At 43.2% G+C, this 18,035-nt stretch overlaps 1 protein-coding gene across 2 annotated transcripts in view; it reads right to left on the bottom strand.

Moving 5' to 3' along the window:
* The window catches only part of RGS12 (regulator of G protein signaling 12), a 61,516-nt gene that overhangs the window by 28,167 nt on the left and 15,314 nt on the right, over window positions 1–18,035 (bottom strand). For both annotated transcript variants that reach the window (XM_053458229.1, XM_053458230.1), the window contains exon 4: window positions 825–846. In XM_053458229.1, coding sequence (XP_053314204.1) covers window positions 825–846 — 22 coding nt within the window. The remainder of the gene's footprint in view (window positions 1–824; window positions 847–18,035) is intronic.

Genomic DNA, 18,035 nt, shown 5'->3' with positions numbered 1-18,035 from the left:
GGGTACAGAACATCCAGGATAGCTCCTCAAAGATAGACTTTGCAAAAAAGTTTAAAAAAGACGTCAACTCATCCGACGAGCCGCAACTCGCGATTCAGTTGCTGTGGACTCCAGTACCAGATGGCTGAACATAATGGGAGTTGTAGTCTACAGCAAAAGCTGCAGCTGCTGTGAACCCCATAGACGGCTCTAACAATGTCTTATTAAAACAAGCATGCACCAACAAACTGCATGTAAGACTGTTCAAAACACTTCCATTTACCCAAAATTAAAAGTGCGGGTTAAGGTGTCTTCGGTATAAGGAACACAAATCTGGAGTATGTGGTTAGATGGACATATCACATCAGACCAATGTAGGAGGATTAAGTGCAAATAAATCAGATTATAAATGTATGGATCAAATGACAGAGCGCAATGACCCAGAGCTGCCATCGTGCAGTGTTTTGGTGGACAAGGTTTGGCAACATAGATGGGTCGTTCCCAAATAAATCGGCACTTTGTGTACGAAATAAAAAAAACTATTAAAAATTACTATCGACACTGCATACAATGCAACATAAGCTTTAGAACTTCCATGCAAGCAATTATAGAGGGTAAAAAATATTGTTGCCTACAGCTTTCCCCCCTGGGGGGGGGGGCAATGTGTTTTCTAGAACAAGAATTTACACAGCCTCTGGCTTCCAAAGAGTTAGTCTAAGAACTGATTTTCATAGAATCCACAAAATAATTATAAAACCAGAAACTAGACATTATATTGAATAATTAAATAGCGGCAGTTAAATGACGTTTTCAGGAACAAAAAAAACAAATATTCAGGTTCTTACCTCCATCCGAGACCGTGGCAGCCTGTAAGAAAATAAAAAGAAAGACAGGAGTTAAAAAAAAAAGAACACTATATAAACTTCTAAATAATTCAGATCTGCCATGAAGAATAGGACCCACTATACATTCCGCTCCTGCGCCGCAGAGACTCATCGGTCCGACCCTCTCCTCTGCTTCTGGAGAACTCTGCCTCTCCTCCTGAGATCATCAGGACTTCAGTGGTACCAGCCCCACAGAGTTCACAAAAGGATGCCGGATCCACACAAATCATAATCAGCACGGGGACTAAATATAGCCTGCGATCATTTACATACATTACGGGGCTACGTGCTCCGGCATCACTGCAGAACATCAAGCTCTTCCAATACGGGGGGAACGAGTATATGGTATAAGCAGCTAACCAAGAGTATAATCCGCCTAAACTATTCGGGCCTGAGAACACGCGTTATCATCGTACGGATACGGATTTATCGGTGCATGCCGTTCACCGCGCTTCATCATACGGTGTGATTAAAATAGTTTGCAGTAACTACACGCTAATTTCATGAATCACAGGCTTCCTAAACACTCGAAGCGCTCTCTGACGGCGCAGATTCCTCTTATGTCATAAGAATTGCATGATGATGGCCGATGGCTCATACGAACCCCGTGCAATTTATTGGATTAAAGCACCAGAGGCTTATGATACAGGTGTTTATTTCACGCACCGCATATTTAAAGCTTTAATCACGGCAGTCTGATGAAGACACTTTTAGGGATAATGACGGGTGAGAATTTGTAAACCACCGCTCTATCTGGTTAATTAGCACCTCGTTAGAGCCATACTATATTCCCTGTGTTTTTAAAGTAAAGTAAGTGGTAAAGTCATTAATGACCCAATATATTCACTTTATTGGTTGCTATAGTGATCACACACTAATGGGGACCCTCAACAATAAGCAGTACTGGGTTATCCCATTATTCAGAGTAACCCCACTCTTTGTAACTGCGACTGGATGCAAACTAATGAGCATTTCAAACATTTTTGGGAAATAAAAGACTGAATCGGCTTTGAAGGTTCTTGAAAAGCTGTGTCCTGTGCCTAGTAAATTGAGTACTTGTAAATCATATATAACTTGAGGGCAAAGATGCTGTTGGTTACAGAGAAGATACTACTGGTGGCCAACATCCTAAAGGAAGAATATGTCCTATAAGCTTTTAAGTAAGCGATTGACTTATGATACCACCCGGCGAAAGGACCTCTGAAGTCCTGAATGACTATACTCCCTCTCCTGTTGGCCATAAACTTCTAAGGACCCTTTATACTTTGTTGTTTCTCTTGGTCATCTAATAATATGTGAATTAAAGGGCTCATGAATGTGTTCAAATGGATTTTTATTAGTATAATGGTAAAAGACACACATAAGCATATCTCCCAGGTGATTTGTGGGACTGTCACAATTTTTGGCCACTGTCCCGCATTTGTGGGCAGAGGGGATCATGGGCTAGAGAGATCTCTACTGACCGGCCCAGGGGAGATCTCTACTGACCGGCCCAGGGGAGATCTCTACTGACCGGCCCAGGGTGCTGTAAAATCAATGGAGGTCTGCGCTGTGAACTGCCATCAAATTCATCAAGTTTCCAACAAAACCCGGACAGCGCCAAGAAGCATTTAAATAAATAAGGATATAGTTGATTTGTTGCATTAACTTGGGGTGCCTCAACATTGAGTTGATCCGTAGAGACACCAACACATTACTAATGAACTGTATGAGAACAGATATAACGTAACAAATGCCCAGCGGGCAGGTTTATTTGGCCATAATGTAACGGAAGACATTGGCCATTTGTTTAAAGACAGTTCAGGACTGACTGCTGGCATGTGGAGTAAATGCATCTCCTGGCCAAATGGTCTCCAGGCCAAATGTCAGCTTCTCAATGGTGAGAGATCCCCGCGCAGGCCATTAAGGATGAAGTGTGGGAAGGAATGGTCGCACCTCTGGTGACAAAATGCGTGAACCTGACAAGTACATAAAGCAGCCTAATGATGTGCGTTTGATCCCGCTGGAAGGGCTGCTCGGCAGGGAACACAAAAATATCACCGACACCCATTTGTCATCTCAGCCCCTTCAATAACGGTGTGCGGCGAGCAAGCCGGGAAAACACACGGATTAAACAGGAAGACGACATATCAAACAGGAAGTCGGCTACGAGGTCGGGCTGCTGCTATGTTACAAATATCTAAAGAAACATTAATATTAATACAAAATGATCACCAAGGCCGTAAAAAATTAAAACAATTATATAAAACATACAGGCGGTTTGTAACATTCTGCTGTTAACCGGTGCATGATTTTACCATTTTTTCAGAAAACGCATTGCTTCTCTAATCTGCAAATTATCATCACCTCGAGTTTATCGACTGCACAACAAAAGTAGACGTAGCTCGTATACACGTCAACACCTTCCACAAATCGGCCATTTAACATCCTTAACAGGGTATAAACGCGGCACCGTATACATGTTCAAAGGGGGCAGTATTAGACGTTACACCATCGAGTAATCACCAAAAATGGTGTAACCTTAAACCTTACTTGACCTTATCCTTAGCTTACGATTACGATACACGTGTCTCGCAACTTTCTTTACCCCTTTTACGTAGTTACATTTGTGGTCATATATTACATATATATATGGTCTCCAGAACGATGGAGGCTGGAATGTCCATGTTTGGGGTACGGGCTGGAGAGACGGAGCTTCCCAGAGCGTATCCTATAAATAAGCCGACTTCAGTGACCCATCAGCTATGGATCATTGCAACTGCCTGCCTCTCAGCCCTTCTCTCAAAGCCAGAGAACGTCAAAACAAACACCACAGAATAACAAGGAGCGCCATGATTTTAAAGCCATAACTCCCGAGACCCCCGACTATGAAAAAGATCCCACTTGGGAATCCTCTGCAGTCTAGACTTCTCTCTGTGAGCCCCAGCCTAGGTTTAACAACAAAGTAGAGGGGGCAAAAACAAGTACTCTGTGTGCAAATGAAAACCCTATAGAAATGCCCCCCCCTCTCCAAGCGGTCACCTATCCCTGCTTTATAATCTTCATTACGGGGATCGGGGGAATTTACAGGTTAATCTATCACGCCCCAGCGAATGCAATCTTGCTTTATTTTTTTAAGATAGAGAAAATCTGCATTTGTCCCAAAATTAGGGCATCCCACGAACCAAAATATGTATTTAAAAAAACATTTATACTATTTGCGTGGATTTGAGATTATTTTTTTATTTTTCCCACATAAAACAGTAGAATGTAAACAACTTTTTCATGAGAACACGGGGGAAGGGTGACATATTGGACCCTCTCAGAAACAGACGCCCATTTATTTTACAATAAGAATACTTTTATCAGGAAAAAAAAAAAGGTTAGATTGTTGTAATATTCATTCCAATATTCATGATTGAAAATCTTCCAATAAACAGATATTAAACAAAACAAAAAAAAGAAAAGAATTCACGGAAAACTTTGCCAACAATACATTTCCGATCAACAGATCTGGTAGATCGTCCGCTGCGGCACCCGCGTCAATGTGAAGCGTGAAAGCCCCCTTTCTAATCATGTGCAGAGTTTCCGAGTAGCGCGAGCCCCTCACCTTTTCCTCCGAGACATTGTAAGTCTTTTTTCTCCAGATTCCTGTCCTCAGCCCCAGCATGTTACCAAGTGAAACGTCTATTTTTCAGTCAACACCATAAGTCATCATCAGGTAAGAACTGCCCCAAACCATATGCCATGTCAGTACACGCAGCGGCATTCGGCAGGGGTACGGCTGAAACATCTGGCGCGGGAAGAAACAAGCACTAGGCAGATGTTTTGACATTTGATACACGGACACCAAATATCTTCTAAAAACTTCACTTTTGACATTTTTTAGGCGCATACCGGCCTTTGTTTGGGGGGTATGGATCAAGGAAGGGGCCAAAAGGCATTATATAAAAACATCCACACCCTTTATTTGCTTATTTACTTTTTCTCTTTGAGACTTCAGCTCACAAGAACCTTAGGAATACATCGATGTCAGGGATCATGAGAGTTGTAGTCCATCAACTGAGCTACCTTCCAGCTACAGCTGGCTCTGTGGCATGTAATGGAACGCCTGACCTACCAAATGCTCACTGTTCCAGCAATCAACAGGTTAAGCAACTTTTTTTGTGCTTTTTGTGTTTTTATTCAACGTTTTCTTAACACGTATGTTTCCACACAAAAAAAAAAAGTGTAAGAAGAATAAGGTTATGTTTTTGGGTAGCTGATATCGGCTCTCTTCCGGCACGCTACGCCCCATGGGGCTTGTAGAAACAAGCGGCGCAGGTACGGGTGGAGCTTGTGAATAGGCCACAGCTTATACAAAAGATTTTTCTTAAAGGGGAATGACTCCGATTTAAAACATACATGGGAATAATTGCATTTTATTACCGCATGAAGGTATGCCTCCAGATCTCGTGAACAGGAAGTTAAAACGATAAAAAACATAAAGTATATTTTTCAAACTGTGAAAACCATTTATATAAAAACAACATTAGTATACCGGGCTGCAACGTGTAATATTTGATAAAAGTGGCACTTTCACTAATTCTGGAATTAGCAGGAAAGGCATTACTGAAAACAGCAACTGCTCATAATTTATTAGAAAAGATTACAAATATTATACTATTTGAAGAAGTTTTTTTTAACGTGAAAATTTTTTTTTTTTATCTTAAATAAAAAAAATAATTTTTGACTTTTCCTTTAAGAAATACACAGGATTTTCTTTTTTTTCTATGAATGTTTGTTTTACCCCAAACGGCAGCATGTGGCTGCCCCGTCTGAGTGTGAAGCCGTAGTCAGGCTTCCGGCACGAGGTTTAGCCAAAGAAGCCAACAAGGCTTTTATTTCTCAGCGCAGCCGAGGAATCCCAATTTACACTTGGCTGCTGTATTTGGAACGCGGCCGAATCCATATTTTACTGTTCTTTTAATGAAACACCGGAAAGCGTTCTCGGGATACGCGCGGCCCGGCCGGTACAATCCCTGCAAGGTTCCCGTAAAGCGGTTAAAAGAAAGAAAGGATTGTAAACCTCGGCTCACCTCGTTCTCAGCCCTAAATAAGGGGTTCTGCTTCGCTCTCGGCAGCAGCGTTTATTTTGTTCCAGCCAAGGCGGAATGGTTCTATAAATTCAGCCAAGTCTCTGATACTCTTACGAGTCAAGAGGCTTTATTCTCCAAAGGGAGAGCTGCATGGCTCCCAACTGTCCCGATTTCACCGCTCTATCCGGCTGTCCTACCTCCCAAGCTTGGTGATCCCATTCACCGGGACTGGATGTTGGGAGGTATGGAGCCGTCGGGAGAGTTCTGTTTCACTTCCTTGACTTTTCTATACATTATGAAGGGTCATCACTGACAGGTTTCTTCAGCAAGAAGGCCTGAGCTGGCCCTGCATTATGCATAATTCAATAGGTTAACGCATTGATTTAACTATGAAAAATACTGTCTCCAGGTGGGGTTCCCTATCACATGATCACTATTTTGGTTTAATGTCTTAATAACTTGTATTTTTCACCCCGTCCTTTTTCACAGAGGCAAAATTATTTTAATAAATGAACCCACTTAGGGCTGGTTGCGCAAGCGCATGCAGACACCCAACGCCTTCCCAGATAACGGGCAATCTGCCTCGAGCTGATACAGTCCATGCCTCGCTTCCTCCACTGAGAGAGGCACCAATTACACATTTCGACCTTTACCCCGTCACTTGTCAGGCGATAGCAACCGAAACGAGCCTCGCACTTCAAAGGCCGCTGCAAAAATTCTTAATTCCAAAATGGTAAATATTACAGCTATAAATAGGGGTCAGTAAAACACATCGGAATTACAGCTCATTGAACTCTTAAAGGGACATGACATCCGCCATATGCACTTTAATGCATATCATAGAGGGGGTCTCCTCCGTGTTGCTCCTCTCCACCCCACCAGTCGCCTACCTGAGTGAACACTCTCCATTCACGTGAAATCCTCACCACCACTCAGCCCCAGCTCTTGTTCAGGCCCACTCAGCAGCCATATCTGCAGCCCATGCCGGCAGGCCACACATTGGCCACGTTTAGCACATGATATCGGAAGTAAGCTGGCACCAGATACAGGTGAGTCCAGGTATCTAATCTGATTCAATAGGTAGAAAGAAGGTCATTAATATACAGGGTGTTATTGAGCCCAGAATCTCTTTAATTGGGTTCACGGCTGGACGCTAATGCTTTCCCAGATGGGCCACAATAAATAGTACCCACTGTACTAAACCCAGGCTTAACCGGACCTCAGAGCCGAATAGCCACTCGCATTGTGTGAGAATCGCCTTAGATAATACAGAGCAAACATTAATGTGAGATACATGCTGCTTCCGTCCGCAGGACCCACGACGGAATGGGGCCCCGGACAATGTCCTTCGCATATACAAACACCATCCCGTTTGTGAGACGTGTATACGGTGTGAAGCCTGAAATCCCCGGCCCGGGGACATCAGCGCAGCCACCTTATCAAACGACTTTGATGTAGAGTAATTAGTCTAATGTATTAATTTACACGGGACAAGTCACCCATCCCTGGTAGTCAGGAGCCAAGGCTAGTTTGCCACCTAAGCAGCCTCCATACAGAACATCATGGAGCCATTGCAAAGTGGTAAAAGCGCACAGCAACCAATCAAATCTTTCTTTACTGCTCGCCGCGGTAACGATCACATATTGCATTGGCGAGTGCTGGGGGTAAAGGACAAAAAGTAAGGGGCGCAGCAAACAATTGGGGGTTTCCTGCTAGGGGTCCCGTAGATGGCAACAATGGGAATAAAGACCCCAACATGTACCCCAGGTTTATCACATGGGGTGTTTTGTGGGGTGGTATGAGCTATTCTTAAGGCAGAGGGGGTATTAAACCACTTATTAGGTCTTAAAGGGACAATCAGAATCAGTAAAGAGAGAGATCCCTTTTGAATACTGAAAGAATAAATAAAAAATAAATTCGGAAGCCGCCAAGAGGCAGGACGGCCAATACGCAGACCCTGTTCAATGTCATTTAAACCTTTTATTTGCAACAGAGTCCCCCATAAGTGATGTCAATCCCCGGCGGTCCGCACCGCGCTCTTTTGACCCAGAGTTTAAGTAGTCATTAGGGATTCATCGAGTGTGACTCACACCGCGAGCGGCGTATTCCGGGACAGTAAGAGAGCACAAAGCGTGATTATTATCATCGCCATTTACTTATAAAGCAAGCGGGCATTCAAATAAGTGACAGATAGAACCACGTGACTACCAATGCCACAAAACAGGCAACGGGGGGGGGGTTAGGTGGCCCTGGGGAGGACATGCTAATTAATGTCTAGATTAGTCAAGTCAATTAAACCAGTGTCATTATTCCAGTCTCCCCCTCCCCCGCACAGATTTCTCCCCAGGGAGGGAGGCATTTACATTAAGCCCCCGCCGGCCACAATGTCAGCTATACGCATGCTTAGGGCTATTCTTAGGAAATCAAAAAATGTACAATAAGAAATAATCACTGCTCAGGACAGGTTTTCTTATCACAGGGGGGCAAGCGGCCACAGAGGCTAACAATCTACACAGTAACACAAGTGCTATCCAATATGTAACATAAAGAAACACGCCGAAAGATCCTTCACGGATACAGCGACGGAGACGCAAAGGCTTACAGCTTTTCCATGTAACGTTACAAGAATTACTGCCAGAAAGGGCGCTCCACATGGGGTTGTGTTCAGCCCGGAGCACGGCGGGGCATCAGCTCCCCTCCGAATGACATCCCATTAACATTACTATATACGTATTATTATGCAACACAAGGGTGGATGAAGGTGGGACACGACAGACGGCTCTGCATGGGGCAGCAGAGGGGTTAATTGAATGCAGCGTCCCAGCAGGCTAATGGAAGCAGTGAATGGAATGTAAAAGAAACACACACTTTCTCTACTATTGTACCGCGAGCCACAAACACAGAGCCGGCCGGCACATTAAGCGCCAATCGGCCCATCTAGTCCTGCCTTAAAGGCTTAAACCTTAATCGCTCCTTGGTCCTCCAGATAACTATATACCCATCCCATGCACGTTTAAACTCCCTCGCTGTATTAGCCTCTACCACTTCTGCTGGGAGGCTGTTCCACTTACCTACCCCCTCTCACTAAAGTAAAACTTCCTTACATTACATTTAAAAACCTCTGACCCTCTAGTTTTAGATTACGACCTCTCGCTCTAACATTTCAAACAAACCAGGGAACGCGGAGAATCCGCGACGTCTGCAACATCTTAACGGCAGAAAACATTAAAGACACATTGTTCGTTAAACCCGTTAAACCGCAGTTAGTGGCAGGCAGTCTAATTACCTGTCTGGGACGGGAAAGAGGCACTCAACACTGATTTAACCCCTTGGCTGCCAGACTGCTAATAGGGTTAAAACGGTATAACAAATATAGTGTGCTCTAAACACACACACATACATACACACACATACATACATACACACACATACATACACACACTTCCTCCCCTACACATTATTATTAATTATAAATATAAGATTTAATGTAACCAGAAGCACAACCGCTTAGAAGGAGAAGAATGGCAAATTGTAAGAAAGTTGATACAATGTCAGCCCCCAGTAACTCTTTCCAGCTCCACTCACCGACAACTGGCTTGTGTTAAAGGGGTCCTCGCTGCCCAGCAGATCCTCAATAAAGGCTTCTTTCATGGTGGCGGAGCAGCAGTCTCCCCCCTTTAAGTCCTGGTGCTGGGATCCCGACGAAGTTCCCACATCAATCCAAATGCAAGAGCTGCTCCCGGGCTCACTGAGCAGCACCTCTCTGCAGCCCTCCTCCCCTGTGCTCCCCGCCCATGTAAAGAAGGAGCTTCCCACTCCCAGGACAATGGGGCAGACAAACAGTGACATTCTGGGGCAGATCCTCTATTCAAAGGCTAAGGTGAACTGTTATTTTTAGACGCTCTCCACCCGAGCCCGATATCACCGTTGGGTTCCAGCCTTTGAGCGATACGTGCGTGCAATGCGAGCTTTAACATGATGGAAATATTTAGGGGAAATAAGAGCGCTTTTAGTAATTGGACTTTTTTTTCCCTCTTCTGATCTTAACCCCTTAACTACCAGAATTTGTGGTGGGTGTAACATTCAAGTGTTTGGTATAGGAGCATTAGCACCTATATGCCTCTGCATTGCAAGTTACTATTAACCCTCAAACACCTGACAATACCATAGAAAATGCTTGTTTTTAATCAATAAAACCACAGATAATTGTGATCCCTTTATGGTTGATGTTACCCCAAAACTTTTGCACAAACTTTCAGAAGCATGCAGGTAAACCTACCGGAATATTCTGCGTCAATTACGAAAGCATCTTCTTATATACCGAATGTGAAAATGATGTAAAAAAACTCAAATTATAGATTTTAAAATAGGTAATGAATCATTGGCTGCTATTAAGCTTTACTCGTTTCCTTTATATTTGTTACCTCCCAATACCAATTGCCTGTTTCTATACTGATTTGCCCGTCAAAACTTTCAAACCTTCTACCAGGAAACGATTACGGCTTCCCTGTGTCAGGGTCGTACATGTAACGTAGTAGATAAGTGGAACAGCCTCCCAGTGAAAGTAGCAGAGGCTGAAACCGTTAGGGAATTTAAATATATACATGGTATAGTCATATGGCTCCTGAACCCAAGACAAGATGAAGGACCGATTAAGGTCTGATTCTCTACATCAGGAAAGACAGAAGGGCGACATGGGCCGAACGGTCTCTCTACAGGAGATCACACACTTTGGAGAGGTATTGCCCAATAGATATAAACCCCATTATCTCAGCAGAAACGCTCTTTGATGTTACCGCGGCAGACAAAGAGTCTTGAAGGACATTCAGAGCTCCGACAACAAGATGTTTTCCCTCTGCACAGTGTACTTAGACTTAGTGATGGTCAGGTGTGGCCGAAAAGCTGCTTCCAACTCCCAAGACTGTCAGCCAAAGATGGATGGATGTTGCCCAAACCCCATAGTAAAGGCAAAATCCGAGGCTTTTAATTGAACCTGGAAACCGTTTTTTATGTTTCTTTAGCGGAACTCAGGTTTCCTTCTCTCGCGGGGAGTCATGTTTACAAAGTAACACGGATTGTCCACCAAGATACACGTCGTAAACACAGCTATGATAACTTCTGCCGTGGCTGAGCATACGGGGGCAGATTTGGTAAAGACATTGCGCTCCCTGTAACACCACTGCCTTACCTTCACGGGAACGCCAACCATGTGTTTATTACCAGTATCAGAGTAACGATACATTTTACACAATATTGTGCCGCTTTCTTTTATAAAACATTTCTAGTTTTTTCATATTAGCCATTTCTAGGTTTTCTAGCTCTTTATCTGATTCCTGTCTACTGGACACAACATTGAATCCTTGTTACATGAGCCGTGGTAAATAACAGACTGACTCAATCCTCATCACCCAGCCGGACGCTCTGACTAATGAAAGTCTATGGAGGAACGGACTTTTTTGCCGTTCAGTGTGGTGTTTCAGCCCGGGAAGTCCCCAAAATATCGATGGCAGCCTCTAGGACTGCAGATGAAGGAGGTTCATTGGAGCAAAATGAGATAAACCCAAGTTTACCGACCTACTGTATACAGCACTGGGGGTTATATTACTGTATACAGCACTGGGGGTAATATTACTGTATACAGCCCTGGGGCTAATATTACTGTATACAGCACTGTGGGTAATATTACTGTATACAGCGCTGGGGTTTATATTACTGTATACAGCACTGGGGGTTATATTACTGTATACAGCACTGGGGGGTTATATTACTGTATACAGCACTGGGGGTTATATTACTGTATACAGCCCTGGAGCTAATATTACTGTATACAGCACTGTGGGTAATATTACTGTATACAGTGCTGGGGGTTATATTACTGTATACAGCACTGGGGGTAATATTATTATATACAGCTCTGGGGGTAATATTATTGTATACAGCTCTGGGGGTCATTGCTGTATACAGCACTGGGGGTAATATTACTGTATACAGTGCTGGGGGTTATATTACTGTATACAGCGCTTGGGGTTATATTACTGTATACAGCACTGGGGGTAATATTACTGTATACAGGGTTGGGGTAATATTACTGTATACAGTGCTGGGGGTTATATTACTGTATACAGCGCTGGGGGTTATATTACTGTATACAGCGCTGGGGGTTATATTACTGTATACAGCACTGGGGGGTTATATTACTGTATACAGCGCTGGGGGTAATATTATTGTATACAGCGCTGGGGGTAATATTACTGTATACAGGGTTGTGGTAATATTACTGTATACAGCACTGGGGGTTATATTACTGTATACAGTGCTGGGGGTTATATTACTGTATACAGCACTGGGGGGTAATATTACTGTATACAGCGCTGTGGGTTATATTACTATATACAGCGCTGGGGGTTATATTACTATATACAGCTCTGGGGGTTATTACTGTGTACAGCACTGGGGTTATATTACTGTATACAGCTCTGGAGGTAATTACTGTATACAGCACTGGGGGTTATATTACTGTATACAGCCCTGGGGGTAATAACAGCCCTGGGGGTAATATGACTGTATACAGCCCTGGGGTTATATTACTGTATACAGCCCTGGGGGTTATATTACTGTATACAGCCCTGGGGTAATATGACTGTATACAGCGCTTGGGGTTATTACTGTATACAGCACTGTGTGATAAACAGAATAATATTTTTCCATGGGAATACACAGACCCTGGGACCCTCCTGAACCATTTTTTCTATCATGGGGTACCTGTGTGTTACATAGCAGGCAAAAACCTACATGATAACAAAGCCCAGACAACACCAGCGAGATCACGGCAAACAATCCTAGGTTTCTATAAGTATCTAGACAGGCTCCAGGGACTGTAGGGCAAATTGTTACAATACAAAAAATAAACAAAGAAATAGTTAACTGTAATCCCCAAGCAGTGCAAATGAAACGATCACACAGCCTGCAGAGAATCTCTGTAGGGCGACAATAACAAGCCCGAGGCAGGAGCGTGTCACCCTGACACGTCTCGCGCATATCATCACTATGATGATGACTTATCATCCCTTAGTTATTAGCTCATGCTATGACATCATCTGTAGCGTGCTGCTATGGGATTGCTATGCAGTTGTTTGTTTTGGGTAGATAACAACAGCAGACTTTAACTGGTTAAATCAAAAATGTAATCTACCCAGACCTGAGCGTGACGGCATAACTTTAGATGCTTCCAGTTTAACCAGTTACAAAGAGCTCACAGGTAGCGCCCTCTGTTGGCTGACTGTGTCATTTGTCTGATATACTGTATATCTATTTATATTATTTATTTATTGTTTTATAATATAGCACCATCATATTCTGCAGCGCTGTACAATGTATGTATAATATATATATATTCCTACAGCAGCACCTATAAGGCATGTCTTTATTAGATATCAGTAAATCCTATTTTATTGTTTGTTCCTTGCTCAGATTTGCGTTCTTCTCATAAATTACCCAGAAATATTTAAATTTCTATTCCAATCAGAAATAACAGATACATTTTTCCGATCATTTTTTGGGTCAAACACATTTTCCTGGATTACCCAGTGGGAGATTATAATGTACGAGTGGGTTGTTTATTGTAACAGGTAGGACCTGTGAATGTAGAAAATAAACCTTTCTGTAACACCCGGACACTGTATTTATAATAATAACCGGGAAAGGACAGTGTTTCTTGTTTCACGCGGAGAGGTTGAGAATGTGGCTTAATGAGAGACAGAGAGTCCGAACCCATGATGAAGGAACTAGAATGATGACATCATTGTTCCTGCATGCACACACACACACACATATATATTTATACGCACACATATTTATGTTTTAAAGTAGATTGTTATCATGATGACGGCAATGCTCTGACTAAATGATGGGAAAGCTCCTGCTCATTGGACCATGGTGAGGAGACCCATTTTAAAACGTTTCCCCGGAAACATTCTTTCCAGATACCCGGCAATGTCTCAAAGAACAAGAAAGCCAACGGCCGGACGTGCGGAACGTGTATATATAATCTGAACGGAACCTGAACGATTGTTTAAGACAATGAGTGGAATTCCCATGGAGCGGCCACCAGGAGGACACGCTTGGGTTAGATTTCAAGCTGCTTTGGAAACATAAGGGCAGGTAATGGGTGTTATGAGCCTTTCCTGCCTTAAATCCACAGATGACAGATCAGAAGAAGAAAGAAGGATGTAGAACATGGTAGCCAACCTATATAGATGTGTAAAAATATCTTGTCATGTTTTGGACTATGAAGGTTGGCTAGCACAACGAACGCTCCCAGAGGTCCAATATTTCTTTGCTACATTCAGTGTTTAAGTTGAAGGAGGCTAGGAGAGTTGCAAATCGCAACATGCTTACACCAGCTATCCCACAAGCTACATAGATAAACAATGTGGTTAAAGCAGGCCTGGACTGGCCATGTGTCACACCGGGCAAATGCCTAGTGGCCATCCGGCTGACAGCATCACACACCTGATCTGCCGCTCCAGCTGGAGGCTGCTGGCCTTAAAGTCCCAGGGCCGCCTAGTCATCCCCAGTGTGGCCCTGGGTTTCACCACGGCTGAAAGGGGCTACAGAAAAACAGCCGTGGCAAATAAACACATCTCTCCCTCCGCGCTGTGTACAGTTTTTGTAAGTGATGCTAAGTGTGAAGCAAAACAAAACAAAAGAATCACTCCATGAATCACAAAACGATTTTATTAAATTAGTGGAGGATATAAAAATCATTGTAATGCGTATATTGGGACTGAAAGGCTTGTAAATAACTGCCTCGGTTAGCCAGATGACTTGGATCACCTGGGCTCACGACATTAGCATTTGCTGACAAAACACACAAAACTCAAATACAATCCTGCTGTGTGACTCCATAAGAGACGGCCGCACCCTGCGACAATTCAGATTACATGACTGTCTAGTGACCACGTAAAAAGCAGGTTCCAACCACCGGAACGGTCATGTGCCGGGGAAGTGAAAGACAGCGTCTCATGAACAAAGGCTTAAGCCTCTGACTTCATATGAGATCATCAGGTCGACGTCATGCTGTGAAGCCGCTTATTTTTGTGATGTATTTCTAATAATCTTTCATTGCCGTTGCTTAGAATTTTTATAAGCGTGAAAGAAACCATTGAAGAACATCCCCACTCGAAATACAAAGCCGGACTGTAAATGTGGGAACTATACAGCGGATTTCAGAAACGATGGAATAAGAGCTATTCTGTTCTCTCTCCCCAGCGCAGTGGGGTAACAGCACAAGGCATTACTTTAATCCTTTGTATAAAGCTACAAAAGTGCCACCTAGTGGTGAAATGCAGCAATCGCATGATGTCCTTACAGCAGTCGGCTGAACACAAAAGCTGCATTATATCACATTTAGTTACATAGCGCCAGCAGACGCCATAGCGCTGTTACTATGGGGCGTAGTGAAAATAAACGTCAATTAACAATTAATTCTTGATACAGAAGGAGACGCGCGCCCTGCTCTTGCCATCTTACAAAGTATTTTCTCTTAAGCGTTGCGTTAATTGATGGCGCTAGGCTTCCATGTGTTGAGAAGTAGCTTTACGACCAGGAGAGGATCATGGGTGGGTAGGTACTCCCGTGGTGGTTTATTCACTAAAGGGTGAGTTTGCAGGAGAGTTGGGGTTTCAACCCCCCATCATCACTATACATTATACAGGGTCTGCCCCATGGAGCCTCTGCTGCAGTTTATCCCAATATTTTTGTCCTTGATTAATGCATTATACAGGGCCAGCTCAGCCCCTCGTGCTCGTGGAGCTTGATGAACATGATGAATGGCGCTCTCCTGCACGCTCTCCCTTTGGTGAATAAACCTCATAGACATGTAAAGTAACTCAAGACGCTTTTGCCACAAATATTACATCCGTGTCCCTTACAACACTACATATACTTAAGATTCATATGTATGGTGGGAGGTAACCCCCTTTAACGCAGCCGGGTGCAAATTATTTTTGGTAACCGAGACATTTTGTAACAGAGAAGGCGAAATCAGATACATTACGTGGAGTTTTATAGAGAGCATCTCTGGGTGTTATTTAACACTAAATGTCAGACGTGACAAGGCAAAATGTTTGCACATTTGAACTGTGACCCCTTTTCCCCGTTTCTGTGAAGAAAAAAAGCATATGGGTGACGTCTGATCCCACAGACAACCAAACGCGGAACTCCTATAACCACACGGAGAACCAAAAATAAGGGCCGCTATGTAACTGTGAAAAAGTTATGCTTGTGTTTAGTATCCGTGTGTTCTATTATCTGGGAAATTATATATATATATACACACACACATACATATGTGAGTATACAAGATTCTGTACACATGACATATGGATTAAATCACCATCCCACGCTACTGCAATGTGTTTTTATCATAGGGTCGTCTTATATTCAGGCTTTTTCCATATTTTCTTTCTATAACACCGAAAGGGTTCGTCATACCATCGAGCAAACAGGTTGGGTTTTTTTTTGCAATATATTTTTTTTAACATGTGCTTTCATTGCTTCGGAAATCACGTCAACATAGTTAGGAACCCCATGTTGTTTGAAATGGAGATGGGGGTGTAGTTGGGTGGGGGTTGTGTGAATGTGTGTGCCGACAAGCGATAAATATATGGATAGATATACATAAACATATCACATATATATACACACAGACTGATACATACATATACACACATATGTACACTTTATATATATATTGTCCTCTTCCTGCAACACATTCGGGAGGAATGCGATTTACTTTCAACATAATTCTCAAAGCGTGGTGGATGCTACTGTTGTTGTTGTTATTGATTTTATATATCGCCATCATATTCGGTAGCGCAGTACAACGGGGAGTATATAACATAACAACCTGAACTACAGAAACAACAGGTGAGGGGATTCTCATCCACATGCGCCTCACTGTATTTCTGAATGTTTTCTTCGCAAAACTCAATAAAAATTGATTTTAGAAAAGAAAAAGGATGGTTAGAAACATAGGATTTGACGGCATCCGGCCTGTTTTTCCTCCCCACGACGTAATCGGTCCTTGGTCTGGTGTTAGATACAAGATATCTGTACGCCAATTTAAATATTTTAGTGGCAGTCCGTCTCTCCTGGAAGGGCCGGAGGCATCTGCAAAGTATTAACTCCTATTCAACAAGCGGGGGGGGGGGGATTGAGAGGCATTAGTGGGATTCATGACATTAATCATCCGGCCCTCGATAATTAAAGAGACGGCGCTGGAACAGCCTGAAGAACATGGAATAATGAAGTGTTCACATCTCGATTAAACACAGACTGGTGACACGCAGGCATTTTTACTGTAATAATGATAAATATCAATCACCAAAGCACAATAATAATCATAATATACAACAGCTGACCCCGGGTGCCATCCTTAAAGGCAGCCGGTATTTACGAGTGAATGGGCGCAGTGTTTTTGGTGTTTAGATCGCGGTGGGATGTATGTTACGGGTTTGTTTTTTTATCGCCGGTCTTAGAGGTCTGTTCCCTTTTAGTACGGAAGCTCGGCGCGAAGGTCTGCGCGGAACAAGGAGGACTTCTTATGGAAGAAACGCCGTCTGAGCCTGTTCTTCAAGGTGTTCGAATCACAGGGTTGAGAACGCTGTGTGGGATTTTTAGAGATTTTTTTCCCCCCCAAAACAGGCAGTTCTTGTTGAAAGTAGTGCACTGAAATAATATTTTTTTATATTACAATAATAATAATAATAATGTATCCAGCTCTGAATTGTGAACGGCACAGATACCATGTGAAGGGAAAGTATGGGAAGATGGAGAAGAACTAGAGAAGATGTGGAGAGTGAAGGCCAAAGCGGCCCCAGTGGTCATAGGTGCCCTCGGGGAACGACATCAGAACCCTCTGTCCAGAAGAGTTCAGCGCTAGGGACAGCTAAGGTACTGCGCAGAACCCTCCAACGCCCAGGGCTCTCGCAGGTTGAGGAGACACATACCACCCACAGGGGCGAAAGTCGCTTTCACGTGGTCTGTAGCTTTAAGATCAACATATTAACATGAAGGCTAATCGGTTTTTTTTCAGGTTACCAAAATCACAACA

This window comes from Spea bombifrons, chromosome 1 (genome assembly GCF_027358695.1).
Source record: "Spea bombifrons isolate aSpeBom1 chromosome 1, aSpeBom1.2.pri, whole genome shotgun sequence".
In the NCBI taxonomy this organism is placed as follows: domain Eukaryota; kingdom Metazoa; phylum Chordata; class Amphibia; order Anura; family Pelobatidae; genus Spea; species Spea bombifrons.
Note: the sequence above shows the minus strand (reverse complement) of the source record. Positions and strands in the feature narration are given on the sequence as shown.